The sequence below is a fragment of the Mercenaria mercenaria genome, chromosome 10 (assembly GCF_021730395.1).
Source record: "Mercenaria mercenaria strain notata chromosome 10, MADL_Memer_1, whole genome shotgun sequence".
Lineage (NCBI taxonomy): Eukaryota > Metazoa > Mollusca > Bivalvia > Venerida > Veneridae > Mercenaria > Mercenaria mercenaria.
The window spans coordinates 39,071,878-39,095,317 of NC_069370.1; the positions used below are offsets into that span (position 1 = coordinate 39,071,878).

Genomic DNA, 23,440 nt, shown 5'->3' on the forward strand with positions numbered 1-23,440 from the left:
TTACCGAATGGTTAAGGTCAATGGCATGGAATCAGTAGCCCTTCACAGATGTGGGTTCGAACCCTTGCCTAGGGAGTAAAATTTTCATTGTGAAGAAGCTATAATTCAGGCTTACGTAAGGTTGATTTGAGCCGTGCCATGAGAAAACCAGCATAGTGGCTTTGCGACCAGCATGGATCCAGACCAGCCTGCGCATCCGCGCAGTCTGGTCAGGATCCATGATGTTCGCTAACAGTTTCTCTAATTGCATTAGGCTTTGAAAGCGAACAGCATGGATCCTGGCCAGACTGCGTGGATGCGCAGGCTGGTCTGGATCCATGCTGGTCGCAAAGCCACTATGTTGGTTTTCTCATGGCGCGGCTAATTTATCTACCAAGGTTCCCACTCATGTCTGAAACAACGCCGTGGTTGGAGCCTTGGACCAAAAGCTAGAAAATATCGCAATATGACCTATAATTGTGTCTGTGTGATTCTTAACCCAGCAAAAACATTCATAGAATTTCTTCTAAACTTGTACACATTAGGAATGGTACATTTTAATTTTATAGCTGGTTGTTTTGTGTCTTTTTTCATTCAGTTGTATTGTAATTCTTTTTGTGTCAAAGTTCAGTTTTAGACTGCAAGATCATTGATAACGTCTGTATCTTTTACTCATTGTATATTTAGTAAAATTACTCGACCCTCATATCAGTCTACGGTCAATAGTTCGTGATATTGTTCTTTAGTTCAACATTAAAATTTTGCTTGCTGGTAAAAGTAAAAACTTTACGAATAAAAATAATGTCATGTAATGTAGTGAACGTTGTATGGATTAGCTTTTCTTCTGCCCACAGGCAATATCTTTGACTATTGACCAGCATGACATCCAATATGTGTATAATATGTAAGGCGAAAACACGAAACAAATTTTTTTTTTTTTTTGTTTTTTGTTTTTAAGTCCTCTATACAACTACGACCCCTTTTATTTTTTCCGTCAATAACGTGACAGGGGTTGGCCAGATCTGCAATGATTAAATGAAATACCTATAAACTAAGTAAAATTCGTAATTACTGTAAAAGCAACATTTACACATTCTCGCATGCCAGAGGTCTACCATGGTTCGTCTCGGGATTTTGACGAACATCTGATGGATGAGAAAGCATTTGAGAAAATTATATATTAATATGCTTGTCTCTGTTAAAACACGTTTACGCTAGAATGACGTTACGTTAACGTGCGATGACGTCAAAGTTTTTGTTGCGACCAAGAAATAGCGCTACTATATTTTATCTACTGTTTTAGATTAATTGAAATAATTTACAGCAAAATCGTGTTTTAACACTACTAGTATTTCTACACTCGGGCGGTAATACTTCGTGCTGCGCCCTCGTGAAATTATTACGCCCGACGTATAACCGCCCTTCGAGCATAAATAGTGTTAAAACACTCTTTTTCCTATAAATTCTTAAATTGCTATATTAGACAAAGCATGTTTAAATTTACTGAACTATTAAGAACTGACAAGAAAGCAATTTTATCAAACTTAGCAAAGTATGTTAAACACGCCATGTCTTTGAGAACATCTGTTACACATATATAACAGCCCATCCTCTCAAGTGTCTAGAGGAATATTATTATATTATGATCGTGACTTTATTATATGTATTGTATTTGTAAATATGTTTTATGATGTTGTGCCTATGGTACAAGTCAAATAAAATATCTGTTTTGTTTTGTTCTGTTCTGTTCTGTTCTGTTCTGTTTAAATGTGCTCATGCCCTTCATGTTAAATAGTTGGCAATAGCATGTTTATATTGAATTTTCTCTTTTTCTACGCGAAGCAAGAACATTATTGAGTTAAGATTTGTATACTTACTCACTGAGTTGGAATTACCAGTACATTTATCAACTTACGAGGGAGCGGTTGATTTTTTGATGATTTGGGTTTAACGGCGCGCCAAAATAGTACAAATTATATCTTATTTACATTCAGATGAAAATACAAGGTATGGAATCAAATGTTTGTACCTGATGGAATCACAGAAATAAAGCAAAACCAAGTGTTCACACAACTATTAGTCGCCTCTTGCATTTATGCAATGGTAAGATAGTGGCTGCAATTTTTCCATGCAAAAGTAGTCATCTCCATGAACCACCAAGGACTTATTAGGGAATATACGTTCATACAGTCAGACAAAGTTTACGAACTTGAAGATTTAGCACTTGTTAAATCGCATTTCAGTACATACCTCCATCGTTAAAATCTATCTTAAAGTAACAAGGGAAGTTCGACACTATCTAAACTAAAGTTTGCTGGAAATTGAAGGCGTCAAAACATTTTATCAAATAGCCACCGTTCACTTAAATATTTTATCTTTAGGTATTTACTAAATATATATGAGCCGTGCCATGACAAAACCAACATAGTGGGTTTGCGACCAGCATGGATCCAGACCAGCCTGCGCTTCCGCGCAGTCTGGTCAGGCTCCATGCTGTTCGCTTTTAAAGCCTATTGGAATTGGAGAAACTGTTAGCGAACAGCATGGATCCTGACCAGACTGCGCGGGTGCGCAGGCTGGTCTGGATCCATGCTGGTCGCAAAGCCACTATGTTGGTTTTCCCATGGCGCGGCTCATATATAAAAAATTATGTGCGTACAGCTACACTCATAGTTAAACGTCATACAGAAACAGTCGATTGTTGTTTGTAGTGGCTATACAGATCTATACATATATACAGTATGTACTATTTCAAACCAAATGCATAGTACTGTTAAGGCATATAAATATGTTATATTTATATTAGCATAATCTTTATGTAGTAATTGCTCATGTTTTCAGACGTAATGCGAGATGTGGGTCTAAAATACCTTCAAGAAATGCCACATGCTTGGTTGTGGCAGTATTTTTTTACCGGGACCCTTGCTCCGCCCGTTCAATAATTGACTTTCAACACAACACCAGTATTCTAATTAATTCATTTAATTAGTTTTAAGTTGTTAAGATATTTCAACTGTCTATCTCTTGTTTAAATGATATGTTTTATTAGATCACGGTTAATAAAATAAAGCGCATTTGCATTAAACTTTAACATTAAAAATCTATAACATTGTTATTATAAGTACGGCGTGCGTCATATATTATAATCCTGTTATTAAACTGTGAAAATATTTGAAAAAGGCACCATATAAACTTCTGGTAACATTGATTTTAATTTAAAAAAAAAGTTCGGTCACCTGTTACGGAACGTTTTGAATTGGAACGAATACTGGACAATTGTTTGAAATTATATAAAATATCAGGCGAAGTGCGACAGAGCGTCATTGAGTGACTAAACGGCAATGAAAGTACGGGCAAGAGAAAAATTGACGGATCTTTCGAAACTTTTCGTCTTGATCTATGCTTTGACAAATACTGTTAGTGAAGGTAAGACGTTTAACTGGTTAATTTACATGAATTGTTTTTAATGCTATGAAATGTAATTGTTTATTTTTAAGGAACAACTTAATGTACTGTGTGTAGCTATTCGGTAGTGCGAGTTGTTGTATTTACTTAATTTTGATTAAAACTTTTACTGACAAATATTTATTGCAGCATCAGAAATATGAGGTCATCCGTATCTATTGCTCCACAGATTGAACTTTTTTTTTCGTAAATATTTTTACCAGTATCTCTTTTCCCCCGTCAGTAATTTTTACATTCAAAAAGGTCTGATTCCCGCTTAAGATAAGTAAAATAAAGTAAAATGTAAAATAAGTAAAAATATTTAAGGAATTTGCAAAATTGTCATGTGTTACTATGAACGCAACACAAAAATTAAACTGCTTATATATAAATTCGCTGTATTTTGCAATTGACATTCCATATTAATTTTGATAGTGATATAATTATCTTCAAATTTTTGTAGAATATTTGACATCTAAACAACAACAAAAAAGAAACAATGAAATATTGTAAAGCGCATTAATATCTCGTATGTTTTCCACGCTGCAATATATTGTCTAGTAGTTTGAAATCTTCTTAAAGCTTACACAAACCTGTATATATTTATAATTGAAAGTGGTCTTAAGCTTACGGGTTATGTCATCGATATAAACATTCCATTGCTTAATGATACGTAATTTAAATGCACTCTTTAAGGTGGTCAGTCACAATAAAGGAATAGTTTATGACATTTTTCACTTTTCAATATTTTGTGAAGACATTTGTTTAACGAACAAAAAGACCCATAACATAGCTTTCGATCCCTCTTAAAATCTGTTTTATCAGTTTTTATAAAATTTCATAATTGTCCCCCGACCCCATTTCATCCCCATTTAACATGAAATCACTTGAAAAGCTAAGTATCTTTTTTATTTCAATATAATTTCTGGTTTTACAAATGCATTTGATGGATACCGGGATATTTCATCGCTCTGAACCAAAAGGCTATTTCAAAAACTTATCTAATATATTCCTTATAGTTGCGCAAGGGTGGTAATTATATTTTTCAAACTGACATTTCTTATGAACTTCAGTTTAATATGTAGTTGTTAATTCAAAATAACGGGTTTTGTATTTTTATCATTCCTTAAGCACAGTATTTTATCAAATTTATACTTATGGTAAAATGTGCGGCGACCAGGGTGGGAAAATCAAAAACACCGTCAATGAAAAACTAACTTTCTGCTAAAGTGAACAGAAATAAGTGTAAAGTTTCAAACGAATCCGTTAGGTGGTCAAAATCTGATTAAACCACCTTTAAGTATAAAAACGATGATATCAGTATATATAGTACTTAGACAATTTGCATGTGCGTACACAGTAGTATTTGTATTATCATTATTTTATTTTTTTTTTCATACTGAAGAATTGGGCAAAAATCGATTCTATTATCTTTCCTTGTTTATTGAGATCAACGCTATACCTTGTTGTCTCCCTTCGACCGTCTAGTTAAATATCGATCACTATCAGATTTTTTTTAGCGAGTGTTGCAGATTGTTATGGTTCGGCTATCTCCGCTTATCGTTTCACGGAAGGTGCCGATCATAAAAATAACAAGGATTATAGATTAGAGATCTCCTGTAAAAACGTAGTGGGAAGGATGATATATTTTACACCAATTTTCAGTACCGGTAAAACAACAACAGCAAATATAGTCATCAGCTTGGTTTAATTCTGTTTGTTTTTTTCAATAATGTAAAATACGGAACGGAAAAAAGCAGACACTACGTTATTTATTCTTTTATTTTGCATAGTCAAAGAGCAATAAAAAAGTATTTTATACTTATTTGGTATAGTATATGAAAATATGATAAACACTATATTTTCACTTCTTTATATTTTACATTAAAGAAACTGAGACATAAAAACAAATATAAATACACAAAATCATGTATATAAGGCGAGCATAACATACATGTACATGAAACTACTATGTATTATCTTAAAAAATAGAAAGCAGGAAAAAAATACTTTTTAAAAGTGCTTACAAACTTGACAATTTCATTTTTCAGTTATTATAAATAGATGTGAAATGCGTTTTTTATTATTATTGTTATTAATCGTATTTAACTTGTCAAAATTAATTTTGCTATGTAAAGAACATTTGAAAAACATATTGTCACACACTGATGAAAAATGAACAGAAAAACAAACTAGCAAACATACTTGACAATGTAAAAGGTATCTTTTTATGACACCAGAGCCAGTTAATTGGAAGTGTGATCTATTTGCCCCCGAGCCAGTCATTGTGTAATAAAGTATGTGCGAATTATGACTTCTCAAGGTTTCTCAAAAGGGACTGACTGACTGACTGACTGACTGACTGATTTAATAAATGTCAGATTTTTAAAATAAAAAGTGGAAAACCTAAGAATAAAACAAGCACACCATAGAAAAAAGTCTTTTAGAAAAGATTTAGGATAAAGTGACACTAATGCAGTGTAAAGGTTATTCATTACAGATTTTTCCTATCTTTTAGCGCGTGCTATACTTTCTTGAGATTATGTGTGGTTATATTCAGTTCAATTCAATTTCGATTTATTGCATAAATACAATGCCTACAGCAAGTGAAGGCATTATATAATATGGAGCAGAGAAAGTACATAATAATTTTCAGGAGAGACAATAAACCAAAGAGCTATAAAAAATTTAAAATGTATTTTATACTTCTTTGAATAAACTAATAAATCAATAAACGACAATTTTTCACAATGTTGTCACAAAACTTCTATAGTATAATATTTTCACTCTTAGGCGAACTTTAACACGTGTTCTATATAGCTATACTTTAATGTCGAACAATTAACCTGTATTGACGAACAAATACAAGTAAATACTCAATCACTGTCCCATTATCTTATGTATCTATCAACATTTGTACTTGAAAATGAAAAAATATATTAATTGTGTATTTAAGTATCGTTCATTAAACATGTTACAATTTTCAAAATGCTCTTACGCAGTCACCGAAAAGATTATTATCTGTGTAATAAAAAGACCTGATCGTCCCTAATCCCCTTATAAAAAGGTGTTGATAAGCAATAAACGTACAAAAAAACTGTTAATTGGTTGGCTGTTTCGGAGGCTCCGAAAACAATTTACTCAAATGTTGCATTATATAAATTCTTTATAACATAATTATGGTTAAAACTTAAACTAAGGGGTATAAGTATAATTAAACGAATCTTTAAAATACGAGACAGTGGTTTAGAAAGAAATATATATAGTTGCAACGTGCATCATGTCTTATTTTTTTTTATTTATTAACATGATACGTCAGCATCTTTCTCTGTAACATTTATTTTGCGGAAAGCTTGTAATTCCCAAAAACTATGGTTCGCCTTAATATAACTGAAATTATTCCCGCACTGTTATTATCACTTAATACTATGTTGTAACAATCATATTTTCTGTATCATCGGCAGCTAAACTTCGGGCGAGTTCGTGCGTTTCCGCACGCATCCGGAAATACCACGGACACGGCAAATAAAGAAATAATACAAAAATCACCAACATTTAAACGTCTAGGGAAGCAAGAAGACATTAAAATAATTTCAAAATAAAAACATATATAAAAAGTTTATTGTCTGTAGAATACTTCAATAGGATAATAAATATTCTCAAAATATGAATAAAGTGGCTACAGGGAAAAGAATAAGATACGTATCACAGGTTTTTGCTTATTTTATTCAGTAACTATATGCCGTAAACAGAGACTGATAGTGATGTTTTTTAATCGCCAAGGGAAGCATTAATTCTTCATTTTAGATAAATAATTTTTATATCTTTGTAAAGAGAAAAGAATGACGAACACTTCAATAGGATAATAAATATGGTGTGTTCATTCTAATTAAAACAATATTTGTTCAAACTTTTTTTCCTTCTTTGTTTCTATTGGAAAATATCAACCAGATAAAAATCGATATCGCACTGCTAGGTGATTTCAAGGGGGATAATTTTACCGATAAGATGACAAATTTTACCTAATTGTTGATCATGGTACGTAATGTGTATAACATATGTAGGAAAGTTAAATTCCGCGTAAGTCACGCAGTACAATAATTAATGCAAAACTAAATGAAAGTATAACATAAATTTAATTGGTAATAATAGTTGTTTTTGAACAGTTTACAGACTAGCATTTGATGTTGTAAAGTGAACTGGTCATATAATCTGGATTTCATTTAGAAAATTACCGCCACTGTTGTCCCTAGGTTTCTGAGCGTGCTACATAAAACACAGAGTTTACTAATGTAGGGATAATACACGTTTTTTTTGTGTATTAACATCTGCAGAAGCCCGCGGGATTGTTTGTGACCGAGACCGAAGATCGAGATCACAAACATATCCCAAGGGCTTCTGCAGACGTTAATACACAAAACAAACGTGTATTGTCGCTATTCTTGCATAAATTATAAATAACATTACACGACGACTAAATGCATTGTTTTCATATGTGATGACTATACGATTCCGGTACATTTTTAATTACCATTCTGTTGTTCTTGGAAACGGTAAACATGTTTTAAATATTCATAACCAGGGCCCAGATATCAACAACACTTCCAAAAGCATGTAATGAAGGTTTTTAACCATTTTTTAATCTGTCATTATTACAAACATAAAATTATTCATATTTTTACATATCACTTAAAAATTTGGTAAATAGGAACACAATTTCAAAAGTAATAACTTTACATTCGAATTATTTTGAGTACGAACACATTTAGAGTACGGATGAGTACGAACGTAGTGACAAGCTGTCAAATGTTTCATCCGAATTCTTCGCAAAATTTGATAAAAACATTCCGAATGATACTTAAAAAATCATTAAAATGATTCCTAAAAACAAACAATTGCGCAAGTTACACGCAGTTCTTATACATTCACGGTTAATATCAACAAAAAATGAATCGACTCCGACCTATAAAAGGGATGTAAACAAGGGGTGGAGCGAGTACGTACATTTTTGGGGTTAGTGCGTTTGGTTTTGGTAACTAATACAGCATAACATACTATGGATTAGATTGCATCTTTTATGCTACAAGAAGAGAATATTATGGAAGAATCAAGACGCAGATACCAGATGTGAATCTGCGCAGAAATACATATAAATCCCTGACAAAGCATTTCAAAAATAAAAATCATGTATTAACAGCACGTGAATTGCCTTGTTTGCACACGATTTTTTTCCCGTTAATACATGGGCGGATCCAGTGAAAAAAGTAGTTTTTATGCAAGAATACCAAATTATATCGTGATTCCCGCGCACACGTGAGGACGCATCGATTTTTTCATAAAATCATAAAGCAACTTTTCTTATTAATTGTACGTTTTTTACAAGTAAATATGAGAGTTTCTTCCATTTTATCTGTCCAGTATGTACAAAATCAGTCGGTTAAAATGCAGGTACCTACGATTTACCGCTAGGGAGATCGCATTATATTTTTAACTAAATGGAACGATACTACGATGTTGAAAAGACGAAATGACGACACTATGACGGTGAAAAGTCGTAACAACTATGATGAAAACACGAAACTATTATGTTGAAAAGCCAAAAAAACAATGATGGTGCAAAGTTGAAATTATTTTGAAATTTCATCATCGTACTATCGTGATGTCGTTGTTTCGACTTTTCAGCATCGTGATTTCATTCTTTTGACTTTTCAACATGGTAGTTTCGACTTTTCGTATTTTCGCCATCTTACTATCGATTTTTCACCATCGTAGTATCGCGTTCCTCTCGTGCATGCGAAAATGATTCAAAACAACGAATACTCTAGAACATACTTCCACGAATGTAACACGTACAGAGAAGTTATGATGTTGTTGTCAAAGGATCATAGGGTACCGGAAGGTTTTATTTCTATTATACCCCGTATAACGGTAAACAGACATGTGCGTAGGGGCGACAGGACGGCGATAATACCATGGTGAAAAGTCTAAAGTACGATGTCGAAACTGCGATGGCGAAAATTCGAAACTAAAATGGTGAAAAGTCAAAAGGACAATGATGAAAAACTACGAAATATTTTCGTCTTTCACCATCGTAGTATTCTTGCATCGACTATTCAACATTTTTGTACGTGTTTTTGTTTTCGTGGTTTCAACTTTTCACCATCGTAGTTTCATTATTTCGACTTTTCAACATCGGAGTATGGTACTTTTGCGGTTTCGAACTCACATTATGCGGCGATGGCCCTAACGAGAAACCGTAGATACCAGTAGCAAGTCCTTTTTGTATGACTTTGAATCCTCATAAATTTTCAGATTTCTTTAATATCCGTTCTCCTTTCTGTTCCCAATTTCTTCATTTCTTTCTTTGATAAGTTGTATTTACATACTAATATGTCTTTATGTAACTTATTTTATTTATATGTTTATGTACATTTATATGCATTTAACTAATATCATCTTTGATATAAAATGGTATTACTTCTTAGAAATGTGTGAAAACCAGGAGTTAAAAGAACTACAAAAAAAAACAAAAAAACAAAGAATTATCAGTTTGTTACATATACAAAATATCAATGAAGAACATTTTATTAAGAACAACAAAAGAATGACACTAACAGCACATTTTTCTCTTTTTTTTCAGTCCAATTTTTAAAATTAGTATATCAAGCAAATAAGCGTTCGCTATCCTCGCTTATGTTAAGTGTGTATGTCAGCTTTTGAAGGAAATGGCGAAAAAATTGTCCCTGTCACAGGAGATCTTATATGTGCCGGGTTTTCACTAAATTTTACAACAGATTGTCGGAACTTTTAAAGGAAATAACATAAACTGCTGAACACTTCTTAAAGTTGGTCTTACAGAAGTCTTATTTAACCGAGTTGTATAAATGACAGAAAATCAAATATAATGCTTATTTTCACCAAATATTTGTAAAATCTGTTATCAATTTACAAAAGAGGATACAATAGAAAATCATAAAGCACGTGCATTGCATGTTTGATGCTTAACCTCATCTATTTGATTGTGCTATAAATCCTGAAGTTTTTGACTCCGAGATTCTTTTCTCCTAATACCTACAGCCCCATCCCTCCCTTTTACTTATCCTTTTCCTTCCCCATCTCCTTTTTATCCCATCTCCATTTTTAGCTCACCTGTCACATAGTGACAAGGTGAGCTTTTGTGATCACCCTTCGTCCGTCGTCCGTCGTGTGTCCGTCCGTGCGTCCGTGCGTCCGTCAACAATTTCTTGTCTGCACGATAGTGGTTTCATTTATGATTTTATTTTAACCAAACTTGCACACAACTTGTATCACCATAAGATCACGGTTCCTTTCTTGAACTGGCCAGATCCCATTATGGGTTCCAGAGTTATGGCCCCTGAAAGGGCCAAAATTAGCTATTTTGACCTTGTCTGCACAATAGCAGCTTTATTTATGATTTGATTTTTACCAAACTGGCACACAACTTGTATCACCATAAGATCTTAGTTCCTTTCTTGAACTGGCGAGATTCCATTATGGGTTCCAGAGTTATGGCCCCTGAAAGGGCCAAAATTAGCTATTTTGACCTTGTCTGCACAATAGCAGCTTCATTTATGATTTTATTTTAACCAAACTTGCACACAACTTGTATCACCATAAGATCTCGGTTCCTTTCTTGAACTGGCGAGATTCCTTTATGGGTTCCAGAGTTATGGCCCCTGAAAGGGCCAGAATTAGCTATTTTGACCTTGTCTGCACAATAGTAGCTTCATTTATGATTTGATTTTAACCAAACTTGCACACAACTTGTATCACCACAAGATTTTGCTTCCTTTCTTCAACTGGCCAGATTCCATCATGGGTTCCAGAGTTATGGCCCCTTGAAGGTCCAAAATTGGCTATTTTGGCTTTTGCAGCCATATAGAGACTTCATTTATGGTTTTATTTGATACAAACTTCCAAAATACCTTCAACAACAAGAAATCTTGGATTCCATGACAAATCAGATCCAATCATAGGTTCCAGAGTTATTTTATATCTGATTACCTCCCCTGATTGTAATCAAAATGGATTTATATCAGTAAGTACTTACAGGACTTATTTGAAATTTCATTATTGTTATTAGTTGGACTGAGACAATCAGGGTAGATAACTATGGACTGATTTTATGTCAAATTACCTCCCTTTATTTCAAATTAAAATTGTTATATCTCCATAACTAATGAAGATACTGATCTGAAATTTCATTTATGTCAACAGATTTATTTGGCAGATCCTTCTTTTGTCCACTGCCAATATTTTTTTTTAATTACTTCCCTTTTACGTTACTATAGATAGCTTATTTTTAGTAACTTTTTTATTATTGGCCGTAGGGAAAACACGAGACCAGTTTTCTGTGGTAAAACATGGATGGTACCTCCAATTTTTAGGTGTATTTTAACATATCTATACCTTGTAAGATTTTTTTTTCTTTTTGGTTAAATTTCTTCCATTTGTTGTTCCTGTCCTTTGGACTTAGATATTTTTTCTGAGGACCTTCTAGTCCTCAAGTGCAATAATAACAGGTGAGCGATATAGGGCCATCATGGCCCTCTTGTTTATTTATCTAATTTGTTTAAAATTATACTTGTTACTTGGTAATTGAAGCAACCTGTCTTCTACTTTCCATCATAGTGTGGCTCTGGTTGTTTTTGATGTGTCCAACAATTCTAACCTTTTTTTTTTATCTAACGTAGCATAAGATAAAAAAGAAAACAACAAGGTACAAGAAGCTCTTTCGCAACCAAACAAGTGCCCAGTAACAGGTACTTGCTTACCTGAGCTTAATTAATCAACCTTTTGGTACTTCAACCTTTAGCCTGCTGGTGGCAAGTGATTCTGCCTTTGCGGCCAGTGCAGACCAAGATCAGCCTGCACGGATGCGCAGGCTGATCATGGTCTGCACTGTTCGCTATTCAGTCAGTATTTTTTCAGTGAACTTGAATAGAAAGTGTTTCTGCCCTTATTGAATGATGGACTAGTCTATTTTAGAAAATTAGCAGGGTAAGGGTTAAAAACTGAGTGCCATGCAAGCTTTTTGATATGACGCTCTAGCAAGTATTTAGGCAGTGGCATGTATACTATAAGTCACTTGAAACCTTTTTACTGTTCAAATTTTTTCCTCTAATGCACTTTTAAATAACCCAGTGTAATATGTTTAAACTTATATTTAAGAGCATATCAGTTAATTGTAACCGACTGGCCATTTGGTTGTTTCTCACAGCTTTAAACCATTTTACCCGATACTTTCCATTTTGACATAAGGTCAGCCAGTATTATTTAATCAAAATACATTGTTTGTCCGTAATCCATACTATTTGCAGAAGGCATTTAAAGTTTAGTTTCACGGAAAATAAATGTTTATATATATATTTAAGTTAAAAGCGATAAGACTTTCCAATCCATACAATCAGCATTTTCCTTTGAGCTCCACATAAAGATCAGTCAATATTTGGTACCGCTTCAAAATACAGTTATCATTCTTATAGCAAAATATATTTCTGTTTTAACTAATATTCATACAGTTTACTTATCTTATTATCTTCAGCATGTTAGAAGCACGTTTCTAAATTTTAATGTTGACATAAAGTAATTATCAAATTTTATTCATTTATTGTACTTGAATGTTACGGAGTTGACGCCACTGAGGGATTTTGTTAATATGTATATTTCAACCCTGGTACTTGTAGATAAATAACGAAAACCATTCACAATCATATATAGTAACGTTTAAGTATGAATTTGAATTACTCGACTACTTGAAATTATTGACTTCCAACAAAGATCAGCTTGATATTATACAATTATTGACTAGTGAGCCATAGAATATGACCTAATATTCACAGGCAATAAGACTTTCTGCCTGTGAATATCAGGCAAAGTCAAATAAGTCTTATGCATGTGAATACCAAGTCATATTCTATGGTTCTCTAGCCAGAAAGATGTTTTCGTATACATGTATGTCACAATTATATCTTTCTATTCGAATTTCATCAATAAAAATAATAATTGTATCTGTCCCTGGACAAGTAGTGTTGTGTTGACAAAACAGAGTACAACTGCATGTTCACAAATAAGACCATGAAATGAAAAATCTATTTTGTTCTGATTGTGCCCTGCACCAATTAAAGACTGTTTATTTTTATATCAAAAAGTTGTTAGATACTATCCCAAGAGATCAAAAATAAAATCTGCAGATGTTTTAAACATTGATAATTATCATCGAAAGGGTCTACCATTTGTTACTAACATGATATTATAAGATAATATTCTAAACCGTATTCTTATAATAATTGAGCCGCACTATGAGAAATCCAACATATAAATAGTGCATTTGCGAGAACCAGCACTGGATATCCAGACCTGGTTGCTAAGCCATCAATCTCACATGATCGCAAATGCACTTATGTGTCGGCATGTTGTTTTCCATGGTGATTCAACTGTACAAACTATGCTCATTCCCATAACTAATATGAAAAATGTTACAACAAATTATCAACACGAGATCATCATGAAATTTAATAAGCGATGTTCGACTGTCTAGAGTCTTCCTAAGGAAATCGTTCAGTTCTGTTCTCTGACAATTTACATTTTTTTTGAAAACTAATAATTAGATATCAACAAATTTTCAGTTATACATTTATACTTTATTTTTGATATGAATGAAGTAAGCTGGAAAACATAGCCGAGGGAATATTTTATAAATAGAAAAACATCAAATTATAGACGCTTGACAGCCATGTTTTGATTATTTTTTTGAAGTGTATATTACAAACAGTTTCGAATAAACTATCCAAGGTGTATCTTAATTTATTTTTGAAGTTCAAGAGAATAGATAAATATATACTGGTGAATTATTTCTAAATTTCAACAGAGATTACATAAAGATGCTGGTGATTTTATCCGAGTCGCCATGTGATTCTTTGACGTCATAAAGCTAACCGGTCCTCGCGTCAACCATTGCTTATCGCAGAATATACATAACCTAGCTGGTAATTAAATCGAGCCATGTCAGAACAAAAAAATAATGATTTTGGAATCTATAAATGTGGTATACAACATGGAATGTAAACGCTTGCGGTTACTTTGGAAACCTTTGTTCGTACAAATAGGTTTTACATACAATATACATCAATGTATACAGCATAGCTGTATTATAATGAAACAGAATAACCAAACTTGCTGATAACAATCTAAATATAGCCTTTTGACTTTTATTTTCAGGAGCACATGTGAGTGATATAGAACCAAAATATGGGAGTTTGGCTGGTGAGACTAGGCTGACAATTAAGGGCGGCGGTAAAGAACTGCTTTTTTACTTTATCCTACATATACAGGCAAAATAAATGAGAACTCTACTATTTACTGCGTCATTCAAAAATTCTTGTCGCGTATACTGCTGTTATTCACTTTTCTCATTTGTAAGAGACTTTAAATTGAATACTTATTTTACTGTAGAGTTTGGACTATCTGTAGAAATTTAATTGAGCCATTTGAATGTAGCAAAAACATAAACATGATGTTCATCGTCAGATAACGGTAGAAATTTAGCAAACATTTTGTTGTCTACGATTGTTAAGGTAGTTCTGCACGTTTGAAAAACCGGAAGTGATGGCGTAACGTCATTTATCCGGAAAACGTAGAATAAAGCCAGGATTCGGCGTACGGAAATGAAAATCACTTTATGAATTAATCGAAACCTGTGAGTAAATTTATTACAAGGGCACTGTTTCTATATTTCTAAAGTCAAAATATGATATTAAAACATATGGGATGTTAAAAAAATTCAAAATAATGTCTTAAAATTAACGTGAAATGTCCGGTTCTTTTTAATCATGGTCAAATATCTCAAAAATAAGCACACGGACCTATACATTTTATTACACCAAATTATAGGCCATGTAATTACATACAACTGTGAGAAGTTTCATCAAAATCTACATTGTAGAAAAAATTCTATCCGATAAAATGTTATGAAAGATATGATTTTCCCATAGACTCCCATTGTGAAATATTGCGCGAGGTCCACATTTTCAAATCAGTCTAGCAAAAAATCAAGCACACGACCCTGTCTTTTTTATTTGCTGAATTTTCTATGTATATTCTGAATTTTTGAAAAATTAGAGTTTAATCAAATTCTACATTGTAGAACATTTTTCGATCCAAACGTGCAGAACTACCTTAAACTTGAAACAACATTCTTTTCTTCCAGGGTTCTCAGCAGATCAGTTCAGCCAAAACGATGATCCAAATGTCGGTAACAAAGTGTATTTGGTGGGTGAGTCCGGCTCGGAGTTCTCGTGTACTGTACACAAGGACGGATGTACTGAATCTCAGGTCATGTGCTATACCCCACGGTACGAATCAACTGTTCATAAGTTTTTACTTTAAACAAGATCAAAAGAGTTTGCTTTCATGAGTACATCACCGTCCGATTTAAAAACAATAACAATATCTTTAAAACATATTCAAAAATAACAATTCAAATTTATATTCAAATATGATACAAAACACAATTTTATATTTAATAATGAATGTTGTGTTACTAACAGAGTATAGAAACATGTCTACCTATTTTATAATTTGCATGTATCCTTTGATAAATGATACTGCAAAAAAAAACTTAAGAATATTTTGCTAGTAGGCCTATCACTTTTCATGTATAGTCGCCTAAAAACGAGCGCTTTCTAAATTTCAAAAATAATGTCATAGATATGGAGGCGTACCTCTCAAAATGGCTTTTTATTTTATAGCCTTTATTTCATTGTACCGATTATTTATTTTATTGCACATTTTTTCAGAGGTATGCCAGAAGAAGACCACTATGTAAAGGTGAAAGTTGACGGAGAGGTTGTTGAAGATGGCTCCCTGTGTAATGGTGATCCTACTAGCTCCGAATGTACATTCAAGGTATCTAAAATATAACTCACAGATACATTAAATGACCATTAGGTTGTGTAATACTGACAATAAAAATATGAAAATATAAGTGAAAAGCAATACCTAAATTCCGTGTTTTTTTCTTTTAGCCAGACTCTGGATACACGCCAACAATAGAAGCGTTAACTCCACAATCTGGAAAACCTGGTGAGTATTATTATAGTGCATACAAATAAGGGCAGGAAAGTACTCTCATTTTTTTCATATCATAATATATGTATATTAAGAAAACCGTTAAAGGTTATTTTTCAGTGTAACCTGTGTCCAGCCGATCTTTGCATCAGTGACGTTTTTATTCAAACAAAACAAGTCATGTTTATCCATTTTTGTATCGTTTTTAAAATCATGGCAAATAATGGACCAAATACTATTTGACGTTATTCTGGTCCTCCAACATATTTAATCATATTTTAATACATGTTCATTTCGATCTACGTCTGTGCTACATAATGGCGTACTATATATTTTAAAAAGTATTACAGTTATGAAATATTTTGTAATGTAATGCCTTCAAAAACTGTTTTACAATGTCCTTATACAGTTGAAACTTGATATCTCGAACCCGCTTTCTCAAAACTCCGGATATCTCGAAGACATTTTCAAGTCCTGTCCCAAAAACACGTTCACAAAATATCATTTTAAATCGAATTGTGGTTTTCTCGAAGTAAAACGAATTGGAATTCGAGATACTGTGTTTCATATATATATATATATATACATGTATATATTTAATAAATTATTATTTATATATTTACAATATTGTTTATTTTAGGATCATTTATAACTATGTTTGGAAACTTGATTACTGATAGATATGGCAGTAATCTACCCGCAGCAAAGAACGGAAAAACAGTAAAACTGCTAAGGTATTTATCAATAAATGATCTGATCAATTTTTTTTCCATTTTAGGATTAACCGTTATTTTTAAAGTATTATGCTTACTGTTATTATAAATTGATTTAAAACCCAAAATCTACTTATGTCCGAAATCTTGTTTTACGGTCACTTGTCATAAACCACGGGTGACGCACGAACGGCTACTAAACAGGTATGTGCTTTCTTGGTTTGGCACAGATGATACGAATGTATCCAAGTTTATTCACAGTCGTCAACGCGAGAAAGGACCTCACATGTGCTATATAGAAATACAATTTCTTGCATGCCAGACAGGATTTTCCCGTGTTTTTGCCGGTGCTAGAAAATCTAGTCTTACATCCCGATGACGTGCTGCAATTTATGAATGAATGCGTAAATTAATACGCTACTATAATAAAACAGTGCTCAAAAGAAAAGCATTGTTTTACTTCATTTCTTCTATTAATTAATGAATATGGTATGCAAGAAAAAGAATCTTTCACTAGTTGAAGGTGCGGATGGAAATAACTGGCTCTCGGGTAACTGTTTTGCGGTAACTCGGCAGAGCCTCGTTACCGCCTTAACAGTTACCCTCGAGCCAGATATTTCCATCCACACCTTCAACCAGCGAAGATAACATAAATATTGTCTTTTTGACGGATCTCACCACACTACCATTGTGATATACATTTTTCTACGTTACTAGGTACATGGACTTAGACCCACTAATTATGTGACGTTCCAATTAACACCAAAATATTGAGAGAGAAAAAATCAAAAGATGGAAGTTTTAGCTAGCATAGAACAAAACATGCTTTATTTGCTTTCTTCAAACGCTGTCCATGTAAAAAGTAAAATAAAAATAATAATAATAATATCTTTATTTCCTCCAGTAGAAGAGCATTATTCAAAGTAAATGCAGTAAGTTAACAATATTACATTTTTAGTGGTGTATGTACATTACCTTGTATGAGAAATAAGTGCTAAATCTATAGATATTCAATGACTTATCGTAAGTATTAAAGATAATTAAATCCTATTATTACATATAATGAAGAATCTTTGATTTACAGTCTTTAGCTTATAATTCGGATAAGGCGTGCAAAAACTATTTTTTAAAAAAAATCATAGCGGTTTACAGGTTCATAGACTATCCCAATTTTAAGTTGAATCATATGGCTGTGTATGAAATTGAAGAAGCATAGCATCATGTATTATTCACGCTATAAATATGGCAAACGTTATAATTTTTATACTAATAGAATTAAAAACTGTTATTAAGGAAGAAGACAGCTTGTACAGAGTTTAAAGTAACTTATCGAGTACTGTTTAAATATTTTTTTATCAAAAGTGTTTTTATGTGCATTTAATTCCTCTTAAGGCAGTGGACCCGTAATAACCATCGGCAATTTCCGTTCCTTTACATATTATCCGTATGCGATTTCGAGAATTTCCGGGTTTTTTTTATGAAAAATAATTTTCTGTTATGGCCGAAGGATGCCGAACTGGCATTCGGAAGATACGTAATTGCACGGAAATTGCCGATCGTCATTACGGGTCCATTACCTTAACAAGTAAAGTCTGATTAAAGTCAGCAGCAATATGTATCATTATTTTCAGACGTGTTGTGTTATTTCACTTTTTGTGCAACGATTTTTTAGAAGAACCTACGTCTCCTATATTCGTCGAAATACATTACATTTTCATATCCGATGCAACTTACATCGAAAAATATATTTCCCCCCCCCCCCACCCTTATTTGTAGTATACTTTCTTTGTGAAATTTAAGTTGACATTACTCAACTGACATGACTTTATAGCTAGCACTGCAAAAAAGGAAGCAAATAATTTAAAGTGCTGGAGATGTTTCCGCTATATTGTTAAACAGACAATAATGTCTTAATTTTGGTTTATATCATCTTGACTGTGGAGCATTTTATCTCTTATTTCAGAGTATATGCTGGGCCTCAAGACTGTGGGCTGAAGGAAAACGACGAATTGTGAGTAGTTTAGATACATTTTACATACATTACTGTGTATATTTTGTAATTCTCTTTTTCCATTCGAATTTAAAGCTAGATAGTGTTCAAATTGTGCGTGAAGATCTCACCCAAAATTGGATTCCATTAGATTCTCAATTACACTATAGAATTGTTCATTTGCAGCTATGGTCTTGCACTCGATGACGATGAATCAGATCATGGAACTCTCAAATGTAAAACAAAGGGGACATCTGTTGGTAAGTTTCTGTGATCTCGTGAACTTCGTGCAAATTCAAAACCTCTTACAGTTAATGAACTTAACATAATCAAAATATAAATTTTTCTTAGCATTAAGGAGTATAATTGGGCAAATATTGCCTGTTGTAAAAGTATGTGACATTTTGTAAGTTTTCTATGTATTATATAGTTACTAAATATATGTAGCAAGTGCTTTACACACAAACAGTCACTCAAATACCAGCACAGATACAGAGTGAAATGACTGTAGAGACGTGACGACAGAATGCTCCAAGTACAAAGAGAATAGACATTCTAGATACAGATTTGTTCGGCCAACGTTTCTTAGCTATTCTTGAGTATACAGTCGAGTTGTTTAATGAAAACGGTGAAAAGCACCGATAGAAAATACCTGACCCTAAACATTAAACCGGTACTGTATAAGTGGGAAGTAATATGAACAACATTTAAGAAAATTGCAGTACCCTGACTGGGAATCGAACTCTGGTCCTCTGGCTTGACAGGCCAACAGTTTTGCCTCTGAACCACCGTTAGCTGATAGCTACTGTTAAATTATGACAGTCGTTGAGATATAAGCAAAATGCTTAAGCGTTGAGATATAAGCTAAATGCTCTTAAGCGTTGAGATATGAGCAAAATGCTTAAGCGTTGAGATATAAGCTAAATGCTTAAGCGTTGAGATATAAGCTAAATGCTTAAGAACATTAGAGCTTGTTGATTAATGCTGCAGTATGATGAGAACTATTTTAATGAAACATTTAACAAACGTTTTCTTTTTTTCAAGGATTCTTTAATGCCAGTTTCATTGTTGAATCGCCCTACGGAAGGTTAGTTTATTTGTTTCTATATTTTCATTTTTTTTCCCCTCAAATTATTGAGTAAATCAATTTTTGTCACTTTTTATTACTTTAAGCCAGATTATTTATGAAAAAATTTAGGCGACGAAGAATCGTTATTTGAAAGAATAGAGATATTTTAAGACATGAATTTAATTTTTTGGAGATTTCAGTTTATTTCCCGATCATTCCGTACACCGGGCAGAACAACATTGACGTCGTTGAAACAGCGGCACGTTATCACTTAGCGGCGTTATTGTAACTTTAGCGTCCTTCTTTTAAATGAACGTCTTGAATTCAAATGGAACGCATAGAGAGAATTTAAATATTAACAACTGTCTGACAGAAAAGAAAAACACATCACATCGCGCTAACTGTTTTAAGTCATTATTGGTGCTTTCTTTTCTTTCAAATTCAAAACAATGTCTGTATTCATAAACCCTTACAGTAAGAAAGAAATGATTTAGCAGATCGGATATTCAAAATTATTGAAACTTTTATTGTCGCAAAAATATCTGGATAATAATAAAGATTCATTTCGCTTTTTACAGGTCTAATCCTGACCCGGAACTGTACCGTGTTTCGTACAATGACAAGATCCACATGTTTCAGACTTACACAGGTAAACGATATCGTATATTAACTGTAACCGATATTAGTCTCATGCATGTAGAGGTTTGCTGAAGAGAGAAAATATTTTTCTGATAATTGTGATATGTTGGAGTAACTTGAAGATTTAAATTTCTACTACGTTGTTCCGTCTGGGCCATCGACGTTTCGCCCATCTGACAGTTTTATAGACATGTAAGGGCGACAGTGTGACAATACAATGCGAAGACACGAATATACAACACGAAGTTGATATCGCACATTCGCATCGTTTTTTTTTCGTTTCCAAATCGTATTATCGCTCTTTCTTACCTTTGACCTAAGGTCTAGGGGTGATTTTGCGGAAATACGGTGTGATAACGCTAAAACATGATGCGCAAGTGCGATATTGATATCGTGTTTTCGTATTATGTTTTGGCGTTTTCATATGATATTATCGCGCCATCGCACTGTATCGTCGTGCCTTCGCATCGTATCCATGATCGCACTATCGTTCTTACCAATCTACACGGCGAAGGGACGAAGGACGACTGCCCTTACGGAACACCGTGCATTTTTAAAACACTTAAAGAACGTTATATACTTGGTGTGAAATTAGATACAACAAGTTCCTTCAAAATGAACAGGACATTTGAAACTCTTACGAGGATATACCATTTACGATATATCATCTACTTTATATATCTACTAGTCTGATATTGTAGTACCTGTAAAATAACACGCATTTAACATACAGACACGAAGGACAAGAAATGTATTGAGCATCTGTTTTTCAGACATAAGCAGTATCAGCCATGCTGAAGGAAGTTTGGAAGGAGGTCTTGTGTTGACAGTTTATGGCAATTACTTTGACAATAGAGAACCTTATACGCAACCAAGAATATACATCGGAGGTAATCTAGTAGTTTAATTGTTCTGTTTGCTGGGTTTAATTTCCGTCACACCGACTTATTTACCAGTCATATGGCGACGTCGACTTTCCTTTTTTATGGCGGAAGAACACTCGAATTTCCTCTGCGAACTTTATTACATCATGAATGGGTAGTACCTCCGACCTTTCCCGTAAGCCAGCTGGATTGCTACCTTACTTGAAAGAATTCTACAAACTTAGCGAGGTTTCGAACCCAAAGCTATAAAAGGGGCAAGCAATCGAAGTAAGCGATTGCAACCACTCGGGCACAGAGGTCTCCTGTTCTGAGAGTAAAACATTTCTTAATTGATTATAATACATTAAATTTGGGCCGTTCCATGAGAAAACCAGTATTAGTGACATGACATAATTCTTGCAAATAAGTAGATTAAAATACATTTATACAGAAACTAAGTATATTGTAATACAGTTATCTAAGGCAAATCAACTTCTACCATATTTACAAATAAATGTTATTCGTGTTGTCATGGACACGAAAATTCCAAAGAACCCACCCATCATGAAAATATAGAGGTGTATAGATATAATGTTAAGTTATTTTTCAGTAAAATCATTTTAAACTGAATTGCCTTCGGTGCCTTACTTAAACGCATTGTAACTCTTGAAATAGTAAAGATAATTTCATCAAATTTTCAGATTTGAAAGATAAAAGAATATTCTTCCTGAATATTTGGTATCTCAATTTTGATTTTTGTCACTCATTGAACGGCACTATTTTATTTTTGAAAAATGGAACCATTTCATCTTCGGAGAGAATTCCAGCATGGATATTTTTTCACCTGCTTGTACCTTGTGATTTTTCTACCATTTCTATTTCTTAGAAGTAACGGTTTTTGAACATGGGCCCACATGTGGACATAGAAATTGCAAAACTGTAGAAGACAAAATAAGAGGATCAACAATTGAGTTATGTGAAGAAGATGGAATGAACTGCACAGGGTATTTTCTTGTGGATGTCAAAGATTAATAAAATAATATTAATGAAACTTGAATGATTAAATGAACAATCTTTCAGGTTGTATTTTGATGTTTCAGATACTGAATGTCAGATAAAAGAGGTGGTAGTTGATCAGTATGTGAGCTGCGAGGTTGCTGCTGACCCTAGCTCTGGTGGTTCCAGTTTCCCTGGCAACCGAGGTGTCAACTATGAGTACTGGACTTCAACCAGTAAAGACATGAGCAGCTTAGATAGCATTTTGTCACTGACCAGCTCGTCTTCGGGATATAATCATGAAATCTTGGATGAGACATATTTCAATGACGTCAGTGATACAATGGATAATTACGCAAGTAAAATGACGACATATTTTACACCTCCACACACAGGGGAGTATGAGTTCCATTTGCTTGCTGACGATGGAGCGAGATTGTTCATTGATGGTGTAAGTTACCTCTGAGCATTTGATCATAACTTTTCTTTATTTGTTTATAAGGAAGTGGTTCCGCAATGGCAGTCCCCGACGTCCGTTTGAAAGTGTATTCTCAGATAGCTCATGTTTGCTACATAAACAGCTAAGCTGGAAATTGACGAAATAGCATAAACGAATACATAGTAACACGGAATTTATTATGCTACTGTTTAACATAAC

At 33.5% G+C, this 23,440-nt stretch overlaps 1 protein-coding gene across 1 annotated transcript in view; it reads left to right on the forward strand.

Moving 5' to 3' along the window:
• The first annotated feature begins 9,222 nt into the window (after positions 1–9,222).
• The window catches only part of LOC123560801 (fibrocystin-L-like), a 63,054-nt gene continuing 48,836 nt past the window's right edge, over positions 9,223–23,440 (forward strand). Inside the window, exons 1-12 of the mRNA XM_053516888.1 lie at positions 9,223–9,322; positions 14,665–14,709; positions 15,653–15,797; positions 16,242–16,350; positions 16,470–16,527; positions 17,153–17,246; positions 19,189–19,236; positions 19,402–19,475; positions 20,260–20,302; positions 20,863–20,933; positions 21,697–21,813; positions 22,887–23,233. Coding sequence (XP_053372863.1) covers positions 9,223–9,322; positions 14,665–14,709; positions 15,653–15,797; positions 16,242–16,350; positions 16,470–16,527; positions 17,153–17,246; positions 19,189–19,236; positions 19,402–19,475; positions 20,260–20,302; positions 20,863–20,933; positions 21,697–21,813; positions 22,887–23,233 — 1,251 coding nt within the window. The remainder of the gene's footprint in view (positions 9,323–14,664; positions 14,710–15,652; positions 15,798–16,241; positions 16,351–16,469; positions 16,528–17,152; positions 17,247–19,188; positions 19,237–19,401; positions 19,476–20,259; positions 20,303–20,862; positions 20,934–21,696; positions 21,814–22,886; positions 23,234–23,440) is intronic.